Source organism: Saimiri boliviensis, chromosome 1, assembly GCF_048565385.1.
Source record: "Saimiri boliviensis isolate mSaiBol1 chromosome 1, mSaiBol1.pri, whole genome shotgun sequence".
NCBI lineage: Eukaryota > Metazoa > Chordata > Mammalia > Primates > Cebidae > Saimiri > Saimiri boliviensis.
This window is the reverse complement of record NC_133449.1, coordinates 51991709-52012871: the sequence shown is the minus strand read 5'-3', so window position 1 is coordinate 52012871 and position 21163 is coordinate 51991709. Positions and strand designations below refer to the sequence as shown.

Sequence of the window (21163 nt, the reverse complement as noted above, 5' to 3'; positions counted from 1 at the left end):
TTGGGCTCTGGCCCCATGGCAGCATCTAGGGGTGTGTTCCAATTAATGCTGTTTTAGCACTGGCTATCTGCAGATGGCGTTAACCAGCTCAGTGGAGAGTCAAGGTGACAGTCTTTTACAGCCTGCCCTCTTGGTACCCGGGTTCTTTTCCAGTATCCAGGAAGAATCAGGTCTCATGAACTTGAAGGATGGTGAATGTGGATATTTTATTGAGCGATGGAGGTGGCTCTTAGTGGTTTGAGGAGCTAGAAAGGGTATAGAGAGAGAAGATAATCTTCCCCTGCAGTGCAGCTATCCCCAGCCAAACTCCTCTCAACATTCAGATGCTTCTCTTCTCTCCTCTGCCACACCGCTCTGCTTCTCTGAGAGTGGAGTTTGGGGTTTTTATGGGTACAGGATGGGGGGCATGGTGAGCCAGAGTGGTTTTGGAAAAAGCAACATTTGGGCAGGAAAACAGAGATAACTGCTCTAATTTAGGGCTGCAGTTTCCAGGCTTGAGGGTGGGGCCTTTGCTGGGGAACTGCCCTCTTCTACTCAGTATTTCCCTGCTCCTGTGCACATCAAAAGGTTCTTGGTTGGGCACTGGCTTGACAGAGTCCAGGTATGCTATTTAGAACTCATAAAATGTTGAGGTCAGAACCTCTCAGAACCAGAAAGCATGAACCACAGTCTAGCACAAATGGTAACTTCAGATTGAATCCCAGGTCCACAGACAATAATGGGAACCTCAGGAAAGCCTATCTCTTTTCATTTCACAGGAAACATGATGGCACCCTGTCTCGTGACTCAGCCTTTCTTAGGCTTTATGGGGATCTTGTTAAAACACAGATTTGCTAGGCCTGGGACTCTGCATTCCTAACTCTAGTAATTCCTACTCCAGTAATGCCAATGATGCTGGTACACAGACCACACTCTGAGGAGTGAGGTCCTGACTCATTCACAATCCAACATGCACTCACTGGGCACCAACTGCATATGAGAAACTGTGAGGGAGACAAAGCAGATGTGGTTCGTAAGGGGATATCAATCCACAGACCACCACAGCACCAGGAACAAAGTGACAACAATGCCACTCTGGGGACCCAGAGGACAGAAATCTTTCTTGGTTAGGGGACCTATGGGAGGCTTCGTAGAAAAAGGTAGACAGAGACACACATGAAGAGTATAGAAAAAACCAGAGGGCACCTTCCAAGACTTTAGCTACGGAATAGCATCAGTTCTTTGTAATTGCTAATTTCTCCTCAAACTGAAGACCTCCTTTCTCAGCTCACAAGCAGAATAAAGGGACCAACAAAATAAAGGGACTAAAAGAGAAGTGAGAGAGATATTTCTAGTGTAGAGACTGAAGGAGTATGTCAGGATTCTCCCAGTTGCACAATACCATGTTATGCCAAGGACATTTCTAGGTTTGCAAAGCTGGTTACAAGTCATTTATTCAACATATATGGTGGTCATTAGGGCTGTCCTTTAGTGAGGAGTGTAATTCTCCAACCACTTCACTTCAGGTTTGGCCAATGAAATGTGAGCAGAAATGGCATGTTATCATCTCCAGGTGCAGGTACTTGTGAGCCAGTATGTGACTCTCCATTTTTCTCTCCCTACCACAATGAATCCTGGTGTGTGTGTGTGTGTGTGTGTGTGTGTGTGTGTGTGTGTGTGTGTGTGTGTTTTGAGACAGGGTCTCACTCTGTTGCCCAGGCTGAGTGTAGTGGCACAATCTTGGCTCACTGCAACCTCCAGCTCCCAGGCTCAAATGATCCTCCCACCTCATCCACCAAGTAGCTGGGACCACAGGTACACACCACCATGTCCAGCTAATTTTTGTATTTTTTGTAGAGATGGGGTTTCACCATATTGCCCAGGCTAATATCAAACTCCTGGGCTCAAGTGATCTGTCCGCCTCTGCCAACCAAAATACTTGGATTACAGGCATGAGTCTCCATGCCTGGCCAGAATTCTGATGTCTTACGTTGTAATGTTAAGACAAAGGAGACCCATTCAGCCTGGGACTCTGAGTGAATATGATGAGCAGATTACCACTGCTAACCAACAGTAAACAGGCAGCAGAAAGCAAGAAACAAACCTTTGTTGTCTCAAGCCACTGGGATTTGGGAGCTGTTACTGCAGCATACCCCAGTCCAACCTAACAACAAATATTTAATTGATTATAAGCACTATTTAAAGTTTTCATTCTAGCCAGGTGCAGTGGCTCAAGCCTGTAATCCCAGCACTTTGAGAGGCTGAGGTGGGTAGATCATGAGGTCGAGAGATCGAGACCATCCTGGTCAACATAGTGAAACCCCGTCTCTACTAAAAAATACAAAAAAATTAGCTGGGCATGGTGGTGCATGCCTGTAATCCCAGCTACTCGGGAGGCTGAGGCAGGAGAATTGCCTGAACCCAGGAGGCGGAGGTTGCGGTGAGCCGAGATCGCGCCATTGCACTCCAGCCTGGGTAACAAAAGCAAAACTCCGTCTTAAAAAAAAAAAAAAGTTTTCATTCTAGGACATTCTAGGACAGCTCATGGCATCCAAGAAGCAGCTGCAGGAACTGGGGCCTAAGCAACCAGAACCAAGGCTCCTTGTGTCAGCGTCAGCCTCTTACTCTCACCCCATGTCTCATTTCCATTTATCATTGCTTTGCTGTATTCTCCACTTTTGCTTATGGACTTTCTCCAAGTATGCCAGGGGGTTTAGATGCCACAGGCCTAACCGCATATCTTTCAAACTCTGCGCACCATAGGCAATGCTATTCTCCCTAAGTTCCAAATCAAGAAACCTTAGGGAAGGATCTCAGTTTGGGTCACCTGCTCATCTCTAAACGAATGTCTATGCCCGGGGAAATGCATACCTAGCCCTGGGTCACGTGCTGATTTCTGTGACCGAGTAAAGGGAGGCAGGACGGAGCACTTTACCAGAAGGGAATGGAAAACTTGTTTTGCAGGCCAAAGTACTATCCAGAGTTGCCTACAAAGAGGGGGAAAGGATATAGACACATACATAGGCAGGAAAATGCCTAAGGCAGACTTTAACTGAGCTATGATCAGTGAAAGGGAAAAAAAGGGGGGAATGTAGCATATACTATGCATAATAGTCCTAAGAGGAAACAGAAGCAGGGCAAGAGAGCCACTAGGCTGGACAGCTCCCTAGTGGCAAAACGGGAGGCACCTTTGTCCTAGAACTGCCAGGTGACTGACAAGGCCACAGGGAGACGGAGGGACAGGATGTCAGGAGGAGATGTTAACTCAAATAGCAGATGCTCTCTGTTTACTAATCTGGTAAATCTGACAATGGGGCAGACCTTTTCTGATCAGGAATGAGCTAAGTCTGGAAGAGCAAATACTGAACCAACCCGTGTGCCCCCATCACCATCTTCCCTCCATGAAGCACTCTTGGGGCTCCTTCCCAACTGAGCCCAACCCAGCTTCTCGCTCCTCAAGACAGTGTCCTAGGCAGCCTTACATTAATCATAAGAGATGAACCTCACTTGCCATCCCTGGTGTCGGTACCTACACATGCTTGAAGGCCTATACCAAATTACCTTTCAAGATTCCTTCCGACATCCCTACTGTGTGCCAAATAGTTGGTCCTCAATCTATATTTCCTTTTTCTCTGTATTCCCAGGAAAGCCCCAGTGTCACTTAAAAAACCCAAAGTGAAAATAATATGCTTCTGTATAAAGACAGATGAGATCTGAAAATTCAGAATAAATACTCTGAAAATAATGATCCAACTTCCAATTCCTTAAGAATCCCAATTCCCCTCCCAAGGCTCAGAATCAAGAGGAAAACATCCTTAGTGCCCAAGTATGCCCCCCTCTTACTTCTTGTTGGGGGCTGAAAAAAACTCCCCCAGACTAAGAATTCTGGTAACCAGCTGGGCATGTGTGTGGCTTATCCCTGGCAGTGAAATTCCAAAGGTTCCACATGCTATGGCTGCTGCACTGCTATGTCTCCCCTTTCCCTAGCCTCCCAAACTTTCCTGGAAACACAGACACTTTCATACACACTCACACACACACAATATGGCAGCCCCACTAAGTGGCTAAAGAGGGCCTGACTCACCCTTCCGTCATTCTCCACAGGGCTCCTCCTCCCCCGACATAATACACCCTCCAAAAAAGATAGCTGGCTTCAGAAGGAAATGGAGAGACTGACCCAGTAATAACCAAGTTGGACCCTCACTTGTCAGATAACCTCAAATAAGACATAGTGGGAAGAAGTGCAGAAAAGCTACTTCTCAGCAGGCAGGCAGTATTCCTAAACAAAGAAACAGGGCAGCTCAACAGCGGAGAAATCTAAGCTGGTATTTTTCACTTCCTTGAGGATACTCCTCCTGTTTATAAATAAATGTGATGCATACAGGCCAGCTGGGGAAGGAAGAGACCCACAGAAATACTGACTCTTGGAGCTCTTAGAACCTCCATGGTGACTGTGACCAAAAATCCTGTCTCTTAGACAGAGAGCTGGCCCCAGGGTGGGTGGGAGTTGCCCTTAGAATTGTGACAGTGGGTCAGACCAGCACTGGGACTAGAACACATGTCTTCTGCCTTCCAGCCTAACATCTTTCCTTTCACAATTCAACTGAAACATTTACCCAGTTCCCACAGTGTACTACAGCATGGTGCCAGGAAATCATTCCTCAATCAACTGGAACCCTCCATTAACTGAATCAGTTTCCTGCATGTCACATTTTTAAAAGCAGGCCCCATAGAAAGGCTAGCGTATATTTAAGGATTTATGATCTTTTCCTTTTTTTCCATTTGTTTTGCAACAGTTGGGGAACATCTTGAGGACAATCGACATTCCTTCCAGTCCCAACCATTTTCACGTCCTTGATCCAGGACAGACTTCATGCTCCAAATCCCAGTCCTGGAACTGCGCCAGATCTTTAGCCATCAAACCAAGACTTTGTCTTGATCATCACACTGTATTCTAAAAGCTAATATTTTTTAAAATTGTACAATGTGGAAATAAAATGTTTTCTGCCATTAGTTATTCAGAAAATTTTGTAGACTTAGGACCCTCTTTTCCCCATGCCGTGCATTGGGGTTTTAGTCTACTAATCCCATAAGGTCTGGGAAGCTCTAGATCCATTCAGCCAACATTCTGGACCTTGGCCAAGACGATAAGGCAAGACCTGCTCCTTAGAATAATGCTTCAAAGTGTGATGTTCTTCCAAGAAGTTACAGAGCAACATCACTGTCCCCCACTAACAAGGTGTGCAAAAACATGCTCTCCCTAGTTTACAATTCATTCCTACCTAGGCCTAGCATTCCTATACATCAATAAAAGACTTAAAGAGAGCCAAATCAAGAACGAACTGCCATTCACAATTGCCACAAAGAGAATAAAATACCTAGGAATACAACTAAAAAGAAACGTAAAGGACCTCTTCAAGGAGAACTACAAGCCACTGCTCAACGAAATAAGAGAGGACACAAACAGATGGAGAACCATTCCATGTTCATGGTTAGGAAGAATCAACATCGTGAAAATGGCCATACTGCCCAAAGTAATTTACAGATTCAACGCTATTCCCATCAAGCTACCAATGACCTTCTTCACAGAACTGGAAAAAAAACACCTTAAACTTCATATGGAACCAAAAAAGAGCCCGCATAGCCAAGTCAATTCTAAGCAAAAAGAACAAAGTGGGAGGCATCACACTACCGGACTTCAAACTATACTACAAGGCTACAGTAATCAAAACAGTATGGTACTGGTACCAAAACAGAGATATAGAACAATGGAACAGAACAGAGGCCTCAGAGGCAAGACAGTATATCTACAACCATCTGATCTTTGACAAACCTGACAAAAGCAAGCAATGGGGAAAGGATTCTCTGTTTGATAAATGGTGTTGGGAAAACTGGCTTGCCATGTGCAGAAAGCAGAAACTGGACCACTTCCTGACACCTTACACTAAAATTAACTCCAGATGGATTAAAGACTTAAACATAAGACCTAACACCATAAAAACCCTAGAAGAAAATCTAGGCAAAACCATTAAGGACATAGGCGTAGGCAAGGACTTCATGACCAAAACACCAAAAGCATTGGCGACAAAAGCCAAAATAGACAAATGGGACCTAATCAAATTCCACAGCTTCTGCATGGCAAAAGAAACAGTCATTAGAGTGAATCGGCAACCAACAGAATGGGAAAAAAAATTTGCAGTTTACCCATCTGACAAAGGACTGATATCCAGAATTTACAAAGAACTAAAACAGATTTACAAAAACAAAAAACAAAAAACAAAAAACAAAAAAACAAGCCCATTCAAAAGTGGGCAAAGGATATGAACAGACACTTTACAAAAGAAGACATACATGAGGTCAACAAACATATAAAAAAATGCTTATCATCACTGGTCATCAGAGAAATGCAAATCAAAACCACATTGAGATACCATCTCATGCCAGTTAGAACGGCGATCATTAAAAAATCTGGAGACAACAGATGCTGGAGAGGATATGGAGAAATAGGAACACTTTTACACTGTTGGTGGGAGTGTTAATTAGTTCAACCACTGTGGAAGACAGTGTGGCGATTCCTCAAGGACCTAGAAATAGAAATTCCATTTGACCCAGCAATCCCACTACTGGGTATATATCCAAAGGATTATAAATCATTCTACTATAAGGACACGTGCACATGAATGTTCATTGCAGCACTGTTTACAATAGCAAAGACCTGGAACCAACCCAAATGCCCATCGATATAGACTGGACAGCGAAAATGTGGCACATATACACCATGGAATATTATGCAGCCATCAAAAACGATCAGTTCATGTCCTTTGTAGGGACATGGGTGAAACTGGAAACCATCATTCTCAGCAAACTGATGCAAGAGCAGAAAATCAAACACCACATGTTCTCACTCATAGGCAGGTGTTGAACAATGAGAACACATGGACACAGGGAGGGGAGCACTACACACTGGGATCCGTTGGGGGGAAATAGGAGAGGGACAGCAGGGGGTGGGGAGTTGGGGAGAGATAGCATGGGGAGAAATGCCAGATACAGGTGATGGGGAGGAAGGCAGCAAATCACACTGCCACGTGTGTACCTATGCAACAATCTTGCATGTTCTTCACATGTACCCCCAAACCTAAAATGCAGTACAATAAATAAATAAATAAATAAATAAATAAATAAAAGAAAACAAAAGCAAGTAAGTCCTAAATGAGCCTCTATGTACCATGACGGTATCAACCAGGTTCTGAGTGATATTGCACTGAGTATCTCTACCTTAATTCTTTATAGGCTGAGCCGAGGAAGTTAGGAGAAAGACAGCAGGCAAGAAAGAAGCATCTCAAACTGGTCCTCACTCTAAGAGCCTTGCCCAGTGGGCAGCATCCTGATGCCTGCTGCCCTCTGTTCCCAGCATTGGCCAGCTACTCTGCTTGTCCCGAGGGCCTGGGATTTCCTTCAACACAACCAACCTTCACTCAGGGCGCTCAGGTGCCAGGTACTTTGAGAAAGACTAATGGCAGGGGAAAAGGGGTTTGAAAGGGAAAAAAGCCACAATTACTGTCTTCGAAATGCTTACAGCCAGTAGCAACAGAGACATCCACAAGCACTGGCTGGCTGTCCCTGGAGGCCATCAGCTTGTGATACCTCTGGTTGGATGGTTGGGACCACACAAAGACAGGAAGACACTCCCTCTCTATCCTCAGAACTCAGTGATAGGTCTTCCTTACATGGTCTTTGATGTGACAGAGGCTTAAAAAACCATGAAAAGATTGCTTACACAAAACGTGACTCATGGACAAAACCATAGGATGCCCCCATACCAGAGGTCTAGGGAGCTTGAAAGAGATCCATTTGTCAACTGGCAGTGAGAAGTGAAGGTGGAAAAAGCACTGGACTGGACTAAAAATCTGGACCCTGTTTTCTTTACCGGCTCATCCTGTGTCCTTGGCATGGGAAATTTCCTCTGCAGTTTTACAGATGTGTGGGGAGAACTAGATCAGTGGCTTTTATTAGCAGTAAAACACATACATTTTTCTTAATTATATTTTATCTAGAACCCTAATATATAAGACAAACAAAAAAGGAACTGCTTGGGTTGAATCAAGGATGAGGAGCCCACAGCCCATCTGCTCAGGCTGGGTGGCCCTCAGGAAACCCAGTTTGAAAACCGCAGGAGTAAATTAAGTCTGAGAGCCCCTGATAACCTTTCATAAGGTTTCCAGGGAAGACAGAAGGAAGGACTCATCATTGATTTAGTGCTCTCCGTGGTGCTTGGTAATTTATCTATCAAGTGTCATGGAAATCTTTGCAACAGCAACATGAGGTTAACTAGCTGTGGACTAGCATCTGCTGTGATCTGAGTTGTGAATTGGGATCTTCTGGCAAGAGGCAAAACTGGGATTTGAATCACGGGTGTTCTGATTCCAAACAAAGCATTCCTCCTCTTATTAAGTTACTCTTACTCAAGGTATGTGGAGTGTAAAATATTGGGCTGAATCCATAATATCCTTGAATTATAAATATATGCACATATAGGAAAATTTCTTGAAGAATATACCCTCCACAATTATTATTAGTCATCTCTGTGTGGTAGGAATGTGGATGATTTTCAGTCTGTTTATCTTTTCTAATTTTCCTGTAATGAACATATATTGTCTTCGTGGAACAGGTATTGCTTATTAAAAATGCATAATCATAATGCATAATCAACGTGCTCATGCTATGTTTCTACAGGGAATTAGGGACTGGGGGATAGGTGATATCCATGACCTTTTTTGTACTTGATGGTGGAAATAACAATTCCAAATCCCATCAACTCTCCTTGGGCCACAGAATGCTGGGCATTTAAATTCTCTGAAGTCTTGGTTCTGGGAAACATGGTTGTTTTAGAAAGCAACAGACACCTACCAAATATATGCCCCTCCTCTCCACCCCCATCAGCTGCCCGTTGTAAAAAAGGGGGAGGGAGGTGCTAATAAAACCAATGACAGTTACATGACCCAGGACCAGAGGGCCTCACTCCCAGCCAGCAGGATGTACAGTGAGCCCACCAACTAGGCCAACTCAACTGTTCAGCCCCACCCTGAGGGCTCTCCAGAATCCACTGGCAATATCGATCTCAGAGAGAAACCACCACCTGAAGGCTAGACAGCACTGGACAGGCATAAGGCAGGGCAAGGTGTGTCAGCCACTTCCCTGTATTATTCATGTGGGCTCTGCTGGCAGAAATCTTCTAAATATTTAAATTGCCACCTCAAGGTGCAGTGCAAACCCACTGCAGTCAGGAACAGCTATGGAGAGGCCTTCACGAGTGACTTGGGGGCTGGGAGGCTCAGACACTATCTTTGGAAGGAAAGCCCAGAATGTGGTGGGAGACAATGCCGACATCTACTTCAGAAGGGAAAATCAGTAAAGAAGGAAAGGGAGATGGGAGGTGTTTCAAAACCTGGGGAGTGATGGTGCACAATCACTGGGGTCCAGAGCCCCGCTTTCTCAGACAAAGAAAAAGCCTGAGGTGCCTGCCACCCTCCTCCCCGCCTTAGACTCCCCACACCCATTTCAGCCCTGGCTCACAAATCTGTTCTGACTCAAGCCAGAACAGTCAGGGAAGAAGCTTGGACTGGAACAGCCACGTCTATCTCCAAAGGAGAATAAAGCCACCGGGGAAGCTCTTCAAACGCCTACGGGTCCTGGGGCTTGAAGGAGAAAATCGGCCCCCAGGCCCACCCCCAATGACTTCACACAGACCTCACCCCAGATGACTCTGCGCTCTCCTGCAAGGCCTGGGAGGTGTCATTGCCACCACCCGGGTGGCTGTCACTTGGAAATTTCCCGTGCACTACTGGAGGTACCTGCCCCTGTCTCTCAAACCTCTGCAAAAGGAGTCGGAGGCTGGGGCACCAGGCGTCTACTCCTCACATGCTTCCTCCCATGTCCCACCTGCCTTTGCCACTGTCGATGTAAGACACCTAAAAAGGAGGATTTGTCAAACCCCACTGGGAGCCCCGCCTCTGTCTCTCCGCCCGTTCTGCGCTGACCCTCCAAGCAGCGCCCCTGGCTCGTCTGGGCTGTCCTTTCCACCTGACAAAAGCTGGGCGATGGGGCGCGGTGAGGGCGACCGACCGCACATTTCTCCCAAAGGAGAGAGGCGCGTGTCCTCGCGGCGCGCCCATTCGGGGCCTCTCTGCAAATCGACCAACCAGGGGAACAAAGCGGCCGGGGCGCGGCGCAGCGAGGCGAGACGCAGACCCCACGGAGCCCCAGCGCGCCCCAGCCCTCGCCGCGCCGGCCCATTCCCCCGCATGCGGCCGCCGGCGCCGGCTACCTCCGGGCTACAGCCGCGTCCTGCGCTGCCCGCCCGCAGGCGTCCTCGGCGGCTACTGTACCTGCTAAATTTAGCGGCGCCGGGTATTAATAGCCCGAGCCACTGGGGCCGGGTGCTGCAGGGGCGCGCGCAGCCCGGGGTCGGGAGCGGGGAGGGAGGCAACGGAGGGGCACGGGGGAGAAGGGCACTTACACCACCAGCCTGGAGATGATCCATGACACCATGGCGGGCGGGCGGGCGCGGCCCGGGCGGCGCGGCTCTGCTAGGCTGCGGGCGGCTGCGGCGCTCCTGGCACGTCCGTCCGCGCACGGCCGCCGCCGCCAGACGACTGAGCGCGCCCGCCGCCCTGCCCGGCGTTCGCGCGTTGGCGCAGCCGCGGCACGTTCTGGCGGCGGCGGCGGCGGCGGCGGCCCCAGCCCCCGGGGCTTGGCGGGCCCGCGGCGATTGGGCGGCGAACGGGTCAGGGCACCCGCGGGCCCGCCCCGCCCCGCTCGCCCTGGCCCCCGGCTGAAGGCGGGCGGGTCCTGCGCGCGCCCAGGGGCACCCGCCCCGCCTAGGAAACCCTGCGGCTGCCCAGTTGGCGGGTAGGGACCTGGGTGCCACCTCACCCTCAGCTTTCCAGTGGAGAAACTGAGGTCCGCACCTGGACCTCGGGAATCTGTCTGCACCTGTCTAGGTGAGAGGCTGTCATCCCTCATTCAGATAGTGCGCTAGCCTCATGAAGGGTTTACCTGGATCCAGACCCGACCTCTTCAGTCTGTCCTCTGCTCAGCATTGTCTGCATGAGAAACAAACATGGGCACTTGGCTTCCTGGTTAAAATTCTACAGAGACCCTATACGATCGTGGTACCTGCCTAGAACCGTGTTGCCAAGACCATTCCCCCAAATAGTCCTCTAGCTGTTTTCACTCCAGGCATCTTGGATTCATGTATTTGCGGTTTCTTCTTCCCTGTTCGTACACGCCATGCGCCTCATCGTCCAGCCTTGGTTTGATTCAGCTCCTTCTTCACGGTTGGGCTGAAGGGCTACTTCTTCCTAGGGAAGGCATTTCCTTGGCGGCTGCTCCGGATCCTAAGGGGAGAGCTAGAAGCTGCGATTGCATAGCCCCAGTTCCCCGCTGAGCCACGTTGAAGTCTTAAGCAAAAGGGAACTTGTGCACCCTATATAAACATTTTTATGTAGTTTTTGAAATACCTTATTAACTATTACGTATCTTAATTGCTGAATTTTATGGCACCTCTTAAATGTTGCACCCTCACTGAGTGCCTCACTCTGCTCACCCTAGTCCCGGCCCCAGAGAGTTCATTATTCTGTTTCACTGGAAAGGCTTTGTCCTCTACTCCTCGCCTCTGCTGCTGCTTTTCCCACCCTCCAATAGCTTAGGTTCTCCATGGTGCTCTCAGCACCCTATCCTTTGCTGATGATCGTGTCATGTATAATTCAGTGTTAGTTGTGAGAAGCACAGGAGACAGCTTAGTGCCCTCAGATGTAGCAGAATCTGTGCATGCGGGTGCCTGATATAGGCAGAAGAGACTTCACAGACAACAAAGGGACTGCAGTTGAGACATGCTCTCATGTCTCAGATCTCCAAAGAACCCATAAAATAGCTGTAATGTAGCAGTTTTTTCATGCTGTCTTGATCCAGTTTTGAGGCTCTGGCTGGAGGCTGGTCAATTCTCCTTCTCTAGCAGGCTATTAACCATACACCCCCAACCACTTCTCTTAGCAGGCTATCACACTTAGAACACTATACACCTGCCCTAATTGCCCCAGGGCCAGGCACCAAACAACTAGTGACAGACCCTGTGCTTCAGAGACCACTGAAATTATCCAGATTAGCCAATCCTATAACTGCTTGCCTTATTTCGCCCTTTCCTTCCCTCAAAAACCATGATAAAGCTGTTTGTCCACAATACCCCTCTCTTTCTCTCTCTGTAACAGACTCTGGCCCTGAGTAGTCCTGCATGCATGGACTCTCCAGGAAACTGTGGGTATAAAAACCTCTAAAACTCTTACCAGTTTCTATCTCTTGATCTGTGTCTGGCCCCACCATAACTCATTCGACATAAGGTTAGGTGAGTAAAACAATGTTCCACAGGGAAAAGCTTTCCATACTCACTAGGCAGAGACCTCCCTCCCCCTTCATCCATACCCCTCAACCATACTCCCTGGGTTGGAAAGGCTGTTAGCCATCTTGCAGGTGGGGAGTGGTGGAGGGGATGAACTATTTTGGTTCAAAGAGATCCTGTTGGTGGGGAAATAAAGGAGAAGCTGACCACATGCTGACTCCCTACTCCCTGTAAGTGGAATTCTCAGATTTGACTATTGCACAGAACTGAGCATTTTAATTACAAAAGTGAAACTATTCATGGGGTTAAAATATCTGGAGGTCTTTTTGTTAGCTGAAGAGGACCAGAAAACTAGTGAGAACAACCTCACATTTCTTACAAGGGATGGGAAAGAACCTGTCCATAGAGCAGACTTGGGTGGGCAGAGGAGAGGAAAGAAGAAAGAAAAGAAAGTTGCTTTTTTTTTTTTTTTTTTTTTTTTTTTTTTTTTTTTTACTGCATTCTGTCCCTTTCAGTGTAACTGTTACACTTATTATATCTCTCCATCCTGGCCCTCCTCTTATTTGTCCTTGGCCCTGGAAAACATGAGGCCAGGGAATGGACTCCACCTTCTAGACAATGGAACTCTTACAGCTCTATCAGTTGCTGGACTTCGAGTTCTTTTTCATAGGAACTGCTTTTTTTTTTTTTTTTTTAACATAGTCTCACTCTGTTGCCCAGGCTGGAGTGTGGTGGTATGGTCTTGGCTCACTGCAACCTCTGCCTCCTAGGTTCTAGTGATTCTTCTGTCTCAGCCTCCCATGTAGCTAGGACTACAGGTGCGCACCATCACGCCCAGCTAATTTTTGTGTTTTTAGTAGAGACAGGGTTTCACCATATTGGCCAGGCTGGTCCCGAGCTCCTGACCTCGTGATCTGCCTGCCTCAGCCTCCCAAAGTGCTGGGATTACAGGAGTGAGCCACTGCACCCAGCTGGAACTACTTGTATAGTAAATGCCACTCATCTGTTTTTGTCCTGTACCCTTTTCCTCTTTCTTCTGGGAAGAGCTGTCTGTTTTTCACTGGGGAATGAGCCTCCCCACACTCCAACCTTAGAAACTGATTTTCTTATATGTCTTTACTAATTTGATTGATTTATGGGTGGTCACCAAACAGAAACTGGGCCAATGATCTCCTTTGGGATTTTTAAAGTTGAAAATAGAAAAAAGAGAATTCCACTTTCATCTATGAAGCATTGTCTGCCATGGGAATTGTCCTCCCATTGCAAACAACTAGAAAAACAGGATAAAGAAAAGAAGCAACTGTTTCTAAGCATTGAACAACAGACAGCACTCGACTGTGATAACTAAAAGAAGATAAACAAATGAAGTGTCTTACAATTGTCTGAGCTTACTATCTCAAAGCAGTTTCCAGAAATCACTGTAGGGATGGAGAACCCAAAGAGAGTCCAGAAATTTCACAGAATACAGGAGACAGATCAGAATCCAGGGAAGCCAAAGTGGTTAGACTTTGTGAAGCAGAATGTAAGAGTGGAGGGAGATGATTAGAGAGAGAGCAGCAGAGGTCTGCAGAGCACTCACTTCAACTCATTAGTTGAATACTGTCCTGAGCATGCCTGGGTGAAATTCTCTGAGGCCATGGAAAGGACTACCAGAAAGCAATATACCAAACAATTCCTGGAGCTCACACAGGGCTGGGCGTAATTTGTCTTCATACCAGCCAAAACAGAGATCTTTTATACACAAAGCACTGGCTAGAGTCCACAAAGGGGTATCATCTTAATGAGGCAGGGGAGGCTAAATTAGCCTTAAAATAAACACTTATCTGGACCTGCCTTAACAAAACTTAAAGGCAATCCTCAAAAGGATCAAACTGATCTCAAGTAACTTAACTGTGCTCGGAGAAAAAGAGTCCAAAATTAGTTACAAAACAAACAAACAACAACAAAACCCAACACCCAGTAACGTAAAATTTACAATGTCCAATATGCAAACAAAAATTATCAGGCATGCAAAGAACATGACTTGTAAGGAGGTCGAAAAATCAACCAATAGAAATAGACCATGAAATTACAGCAGGAGTAATGCAATAAGCAAATAAAAACCTTAAATTAGATAATATTTGAACAGACATTTCACCAAAGAAAAAATACAAATGGCAAAACAAAAAGTACATGAAAAAAATGTGGAAATCATTAATTAGAGAAATACAAATTGAAACCACAATAAGATATCACTGCACATGTTTAAGAATGGCTACAATTAAAAAGACTGATCATTTCATGTTCTGGCAAGGATATGGAGCAACTGAAACTGTCATATGCTGCTGGTGGGAATGTAAAATGGTACAACTACTTTGAAAAATGGTTTTCTATATTTCAAAAAAAGTGGAAGTTACTTTTGCCTCACACCCATCCTCTTTTTTCTGGGAAGAACTCTCTACTATTTTTGGTGAATGATTGTCCTCATGCTCCAACCTTAGAAATCTTAGAAACTAGTCTGACAGCTTCTTTTTCTTTCTTTTTTTTTCTTTCTCTTTCTCTCTCTTTTTTTTTTGAGACAGACTTGCTCTGTCACCCAGACTGGAGTGCAGTGACATGATCTCGGCTCACCACAACCTCTGCCTCCCAGGTTCAAGTGATCCTCCTGCCTCAGCCTCCTGAGTAGCTGGGATTACAGGTGAGTGCCACCATGCCCAGCTAATTTATGTATTTTAGTAGAGATAGGGTTTCACCATGTTGTCCAGGCTGGTCTGGAATTCCTGACCTCAGGTGATCTGCCCACCTCTGACCCCCATAGTGCTGTGATTACAGGTGTGAGCCACCTGCCTGGCCAAGTTTCTTTTATATTTACATGTATATATACATATAACTCAGAAATTCCATTCGTTAGATATTCACCCAAGAAAAATGAAAACATGTCCCTATAGACTTGTCCATAGCAGCTTTATTCATAGTGGTTCCAAACTGGAAACAACCAACATGTTCATCTACTGCTACAAATTGTGGTATATCCATACAATGGAATATTTACTAGTCAGCAATAAAAAAGAAATTAACTACTTATGCTTGCAACAACATGGATGAATCTCAATGCATTAGGCTAAGTATAAGAAGCCAGATACAAAAGACTCATACTATATAATTTCATTTTTATGAAATTCTAGAAAAGACAAAACCATAGTAACCCAAAGGGCATAGTGGTTCCTAGATGTCGGGGGTAGGATAAGGAGCTTGATTGCAAAAGGGCAAAAGGAAACCGTTTAGGCCCTAAACTTTAGGGTGATGGGAAAATTCTATATTCTAATTGCAGCAATCACCAACAACAAACATTTATTGAAATTCATCAAACTTTACATTTAGCATTGGCAGGTTTTGTTGTGTGTAAATTGTACATCAGTAAAGCTAAGTAAAAAAAAATCAAAAAAACATATTTTACTATGACATCTTATGTGAAGCTCTGTAGTTGCGGATAACCATGGTTTTATTGGCCTTTTTCTTATTTATTATTTTAAAATTCTTATGTATTGAGAAATAAGCCCTTTGACTGTCATCTACATTGAAATGTTTTTCTTAGGTTGTCATTTTCCCTTCAGACATTATTTATGACATTTTTTCTTTTCAAAATGTTTAAAATTTTATGTAGCCATTTTTAATATATATTTTATGGCTTGTGAGCTTTGTATCGGCTTATATATACTATTGGCCTCTCCTTTACTAAAATTACATATTTTCAAATTTTTCTTAATTTTTCAAAATTTTAAATTAAAATAAGTTTCTGTGCCTCTCCCTTTAAATGTTAATTTTATACCTTTTATTTTACAGTCCACTTGGAATTAATTTTAGTGTATGAGTTAGCTAGTTGTCCTAATAAGATTTATTGAACAAGTCACCATTTTCTTCTTCAAGTTGAAAGGCCATCTCTATCAGACACTCTGTTCCTTCTTACATCAGAGTCTAGTTTTTCTAGGCTCTGTTTACTTCTGCACATCCACTCATGAATTACTACCAGGAATTTTAATTATTGCAGTTTTTAATAATATATTTTACTATTTAGTAGGGATAGAGTAATTTTAAAATTTTTCTGGATAGTCTTGCCATTTGTGCTTTCATTAGAGTTTACAGTCATATTATCTTCTTTTTTAATAATTTGATTATTTTTAATTGAGATGAGGTTAATTTTTAGATTAATAATTAATCATGACAATATTTGTCTTTCTATCCAAGAGCAGGGTATTTATTTTCATTTACACAAATTATCTTCTGTGTTCTTAATAGCATTTAATTTTTTCTTCAGGTAGATCTTTCATATTTCTTCACATTGCCATTTGAACCCATGTGTTGTATTCCATTGTGTAAATATTCTATAACTAACTTAAGCAATACCATATCATTGACCATATAGTAACAGATTATTTCCAATTTTTACTGACTAAAAGCCTAGGGCCAGGCATGGTAGCTTGCACCTGTAATCCCAACTACTTGGGAGGCTGAGGCAGGAGGACTGCTTGAACCCAGGAGTCTGAGTCCAGTCTGGGCAACATAGCAAGACTCCATCTCTAACAATTAAAAAATAAAAATAAATAATGTAACAATGAACACACTTGTAGCTACATATTTTAGTATGTTCATAATGATTTAGTTAGGATAAATTCCTGGAAATTGAATCTTAGGGGTATGAACTTTTTTGGGGGCTTTTGATGCATGATGCTTAATTACATTCCCAAGAAGTTTCAGAAATGTTTGTTCCAATTTTTGGAAATTGTGAGTGTTACATGTGGTATAGTAAGGTCTCATCATACAATCAATAACTTACTTGAATTAAACTCTATGTACTAAGGGGTCAGGAGAGAAAGAGAAAGAGGAAAATGGCCTATATTTCAGAAATTCTGCCTGTCCTTTCACTTCATAACTTCATGAGAAGATGCCCTGCACTGATGATACTAGAGATGTGGCTCTGCTGTTTCCAGACAATATGGTATACATATGTATTGTTTGTATAACATGATCCTAAGCACCTCCACTGCTTCAACTGAAAATGACCAAAAATGGAAAGTAATCTGATCCACAGCCTGAGGAAAAGCTCATTGTGTTAGACCATTATATGCCATATAAATAATTTTTTACGTATACAAATTTTTGCCTTAAATATTGACATCGATATGGAAACTCAACATCAAGTGTACCTACACCCAGACTTGATTTACCATGAAGATAAAGTATATGTTTTAGGGCATCTAATTAGGACCCTGGGAATGACCCTAGCAGTATATTAACATGATTAGATGTCTTTAATAAAATGTGCAAAATTAAACATTTTCATTAAAATTTGTTAAGGCAGCTGTTTCTTCTAATTCTCAATCATACTTCTCCTTGTGCTGAGTGTTATCCAAGTGGCTGGAGGCATTTTTGGAGGTTGGCTATGATAAAATTGAATTGAAAATACATTTAGTTAGAGTTTGGTGGGCCATATGTATGGAGCTACAATGACTTCTATGTCCCTTTTAGTTATGGTTGCTCCCCAACAGAGGAATGGCTCCCCAAAACACTCCTACCACCCACTGCGTCAACTCATCCAGCTTCACAGCATTGTAGGTAGAGCTAAAGATTATATCATACTATGATCGGGTCCTGCAACCTTGGCCTTGGAACTGCTTGGAGAGTAGAAGGGAAACATAGTTGGAAATGTACAGAGCCAGCATCTAGTCTGTATGTATTCCTCCAGGCATCCGATGTGGAAAATTATGAGTGGAGCGTTCAGTTCTCATCTGCACCGAGTCAAAATGGTTCTCTTCTTTCAGGAATGCACTCAATAATGCAGTATACACCACTGCAAATGCACTGCATCTATTTTTTAACGTTTTTGGTGGGCATGATGTGAAAGAGAACATATTAGAATGTCTGACTTATAAAGCACAAACATATAGCAGTATTACAAATGGCAAGCAAATCTACGTGTGGAGTCACAGGTTTCATGAATCTCAACTCTAAGAAGAAATATAGTTCAATAAACTATGTTAGGACAAATACCGAATTATATTTTTATCCTCTCTACAGAAAATAGCAATGCAAAATTGTTGTTAAATGAAGAATGATGAAAGTATAGGCATCTGAAAAATATAGGAAAAAAAAATTATAAACAGATCTTAGTTAATAAAAATATGTCATTTTTGCTGGCTTTTGTGACATTTGTGGGTTTTTTTTAAAGCATTTGAAACATTATAGTTTGCTGTGATTTATTTACTTATTTCAAAAAATATTCACACTTAATTTAGAAATCACAATTTTGAAGACCCAGTTCCCACATTTTTTTTGTTTCAGGTTTCACAAAACCTGAATATGCCCCTGTGTATTTTATTTTATTTAACTTGCATTCTCTACTGCATTCAGTGAGGTTGAATTTCATTTAATTGATTATTTCATTTCAATTTCCTCTTTTGGGAATTGCCTTTCCTTATTCCTTACCATTTTTCTATTGAAGCATGTGGGATTTGTTTTTTTTTGTTGTTGTTGTTGTTGTTGTTGTTGTTTGTTTGTTTTATTTTTTGTTATTTTCTTATTGGTTTGCAAGAGTGCATTGTATAAGGATAACAAACTTTCATATTTTGTGTGTGTTATAATTTTTCAAGTCTGTAATTTGTCTTTTAAATTTATCCATGATATTTTTGACATACATGATTTTAAAATACATATTTATTTATATTTTATCCTAATAGAGCAATTCATCTTCATCCCTAACACAAACATTTTACGTTTATTCCTTTTTTTTTCTTTCCAGGAAGAATCAGAAAGGAGCAATCAATCAAGTCCTGATTACTCAGAGATGTTGACCACGTTTCCTGCATCTCCAATCAGCACCAAAAGGAAAAATAGGTAAGAATTATCCCACCTGATTATGCATTTATTCCTGCTCCAATTTGTTTTATTTGGGGCAAGTTTTCCAGTCTTAGATGATGATGATGATGATTGAGACGGACTCTTACTCAGTCACCCAGGCTGTAGTACAGTGGCGAGATCTTGGCTCGCTGCAACCTCCACCTCCCAGGTTCAAGCAATTCTTCTGCCTCAGCCTCCCGAGTAGCTGGAACTTCAGGCACGTGCCACCATGCCCAGCTAATTTTTGTATTTTTAGTAGAGACGAGGTTTCACCATATTGGCCAGGCTGGTCTCGAACTCCTGACCTCGTGATCTGCCTGCCTCAGCCTCCCAAAGTGCTGGGATTACAGGCATGCGCCACCATAACCAGCTGTCTTAGATTATTTTTAATCCTGATTCCCTTATCAGCGGTATTAACTATCATGACCAGTATGCCTGTTAGATTGTCTTCAGCTGTGAGTAACAGTCCATCCAACCAAATAATGTAAGTTTGTTTTTCTTACATGACAAGAAGTTCATTTGAAGGACTCTGTCCATACCCCCTACCCCCACCCCACCAAAAAAAAAAAAAAAAAAAAAAAAAGGAAAAAGAGATAATGAAAAGGGAATGGTGTCCAGGTTGGGACTGAGAAAAACAGGCTTCAGACAATGGTCTCAGGTACTCATTGGGCTTCTAGCTACACCTGGAAAAACCCACACGAAGGCATAGATGATAGGGAAAATCTGAGGAATGCGGTGGGGAAAGGAGGAACAAACTTAAAGCCCTGGCCTTGGCCAAGATCTCAGAAATTCACCTGGCCTCTTGACCTGTGGATTTCGGTCATGTTGTACTGAGGTACATAGCACATAGGAGGGCTGCTATGTACTCACAGGGGAAAGTGGAGTCTGAGAGATCAAGTCTGGGTTGACGCCATTTTCCTGGCCATTGTAGATTGACCCAGGGTGGGTAACTGACTCAAGCCAGCCCTTTTGAGATTTTTCAAGCTGTAACTGGGGAAATGTAATAATCCCACTCTGATAAAGAGTACATGGCTCAGAGGCTGCTGCTCTCATTTCCCCCTTTATGTGGAAGAAAACCATCAGGATTAGGATGAATTTAGGCTGATATACAGAAACAAAAGAGGGAAGAAAGATGTCAGCAGCACAGTATCTTTGGTTCTAGAGCTCTGGGTCCAGCTTCATCCCTGCCATTCCTGCTTTTGTAAATATCCCTACCACATACCCTCTTTGAGCATAGGGTGAGCTTCTGGCACTTGCAAGAAAGAGTCCTGAGAAATAAATGTATTTCCCTATGGATCTGTTGACTCCTGGCCAGTCCATATTCTCAGAGACCTCAATGAGGAATAATGGCCCAGACGTGCAGTGGCACGATCTCAGCTCACTACAACCTCTGCCTCCAGGGTTTAAGCAATTCTTCTACCTCAGCCTCCCGAGTACCTGGGACTATAGGTGCACATCACCATACCCAGCTAATTTTTATATTTTTAGTAGAGATGGGGTTTCACCATGCTGGGCTGGTCTCAAACTCCTCACCTCAGGTGATCTGCCCACCTTGGCCTCCCAAGGTGCTGGGATTATAGGTGTGAGCCACCGTGCCTAGATGAGCACTGCTCTTACCATACCCATATCATGACTGTTGAATAGCTCAGGTTGTCCATATTCCCCTGACCATAGGCCAAGCCAGACCCGCATAGGCACAAGTGGGTTAATGCTGGAGATGGGATCCATACAGTCAGGCTGGTCTGCAAAAGGCAGAGGGACAGTAACGGCAAAATCCTTGAAGGCAAACAGTTAAAACTCAGAAAGGCAAAACCTGACACAGAGCCCAAAGGGCACTTTGAGAGCCCATGAATGGGGGCCATTGGGGAGCCTGAAAACCTGGTTCATGGAACTAGATTAGCCAAGGAGGAAGGCAGG

The 21163-nt window shown here is 44.0% G+C and overlaps 1 protein-coding gene and 1 pseudogene across 5 annotated transcripts in view; both read right to left on the bottom strand.

The window, feature by feature from the left end:
* The window catches only part of REEP1 (receptor accessory protein 1), a 123070-nt gene extending 111976 nt beyond the window's left edge, over positions 1 to 11094 (bottom strand). Inside the window, exon 1 of one of the 5 annotated variants that reach the window (XM_074397272.1) lies at positions 11035 to 11094. In XM_074397272.1, coding sequence (XP_074253373.1) covers positions 11035 to 11087 — 53 coding nt within the window. In that variant the 5' untranslated portion in view covers positions 11088 to 11094. Of the gene's footprint in view, positions 1 to 10495; positions 10758 to 11034 lie in introns of those variants that run through there. The other 4 variants (XM_074397275.1, XM_039476236.2, XM_039476243.2 and 1 more) reach the window with 4 other exon arrangements.
* An 8059-nt stretch (positions 11095 to 19153) lies between these two features.
* On the bottom strand, positions 19154 to 19266 carry LOC120362215 (U8 small nucleolar RNA; annotated as a pseudogene).
* Positions 19267 to 21163: the final 1897 nt, after the last annotated feature.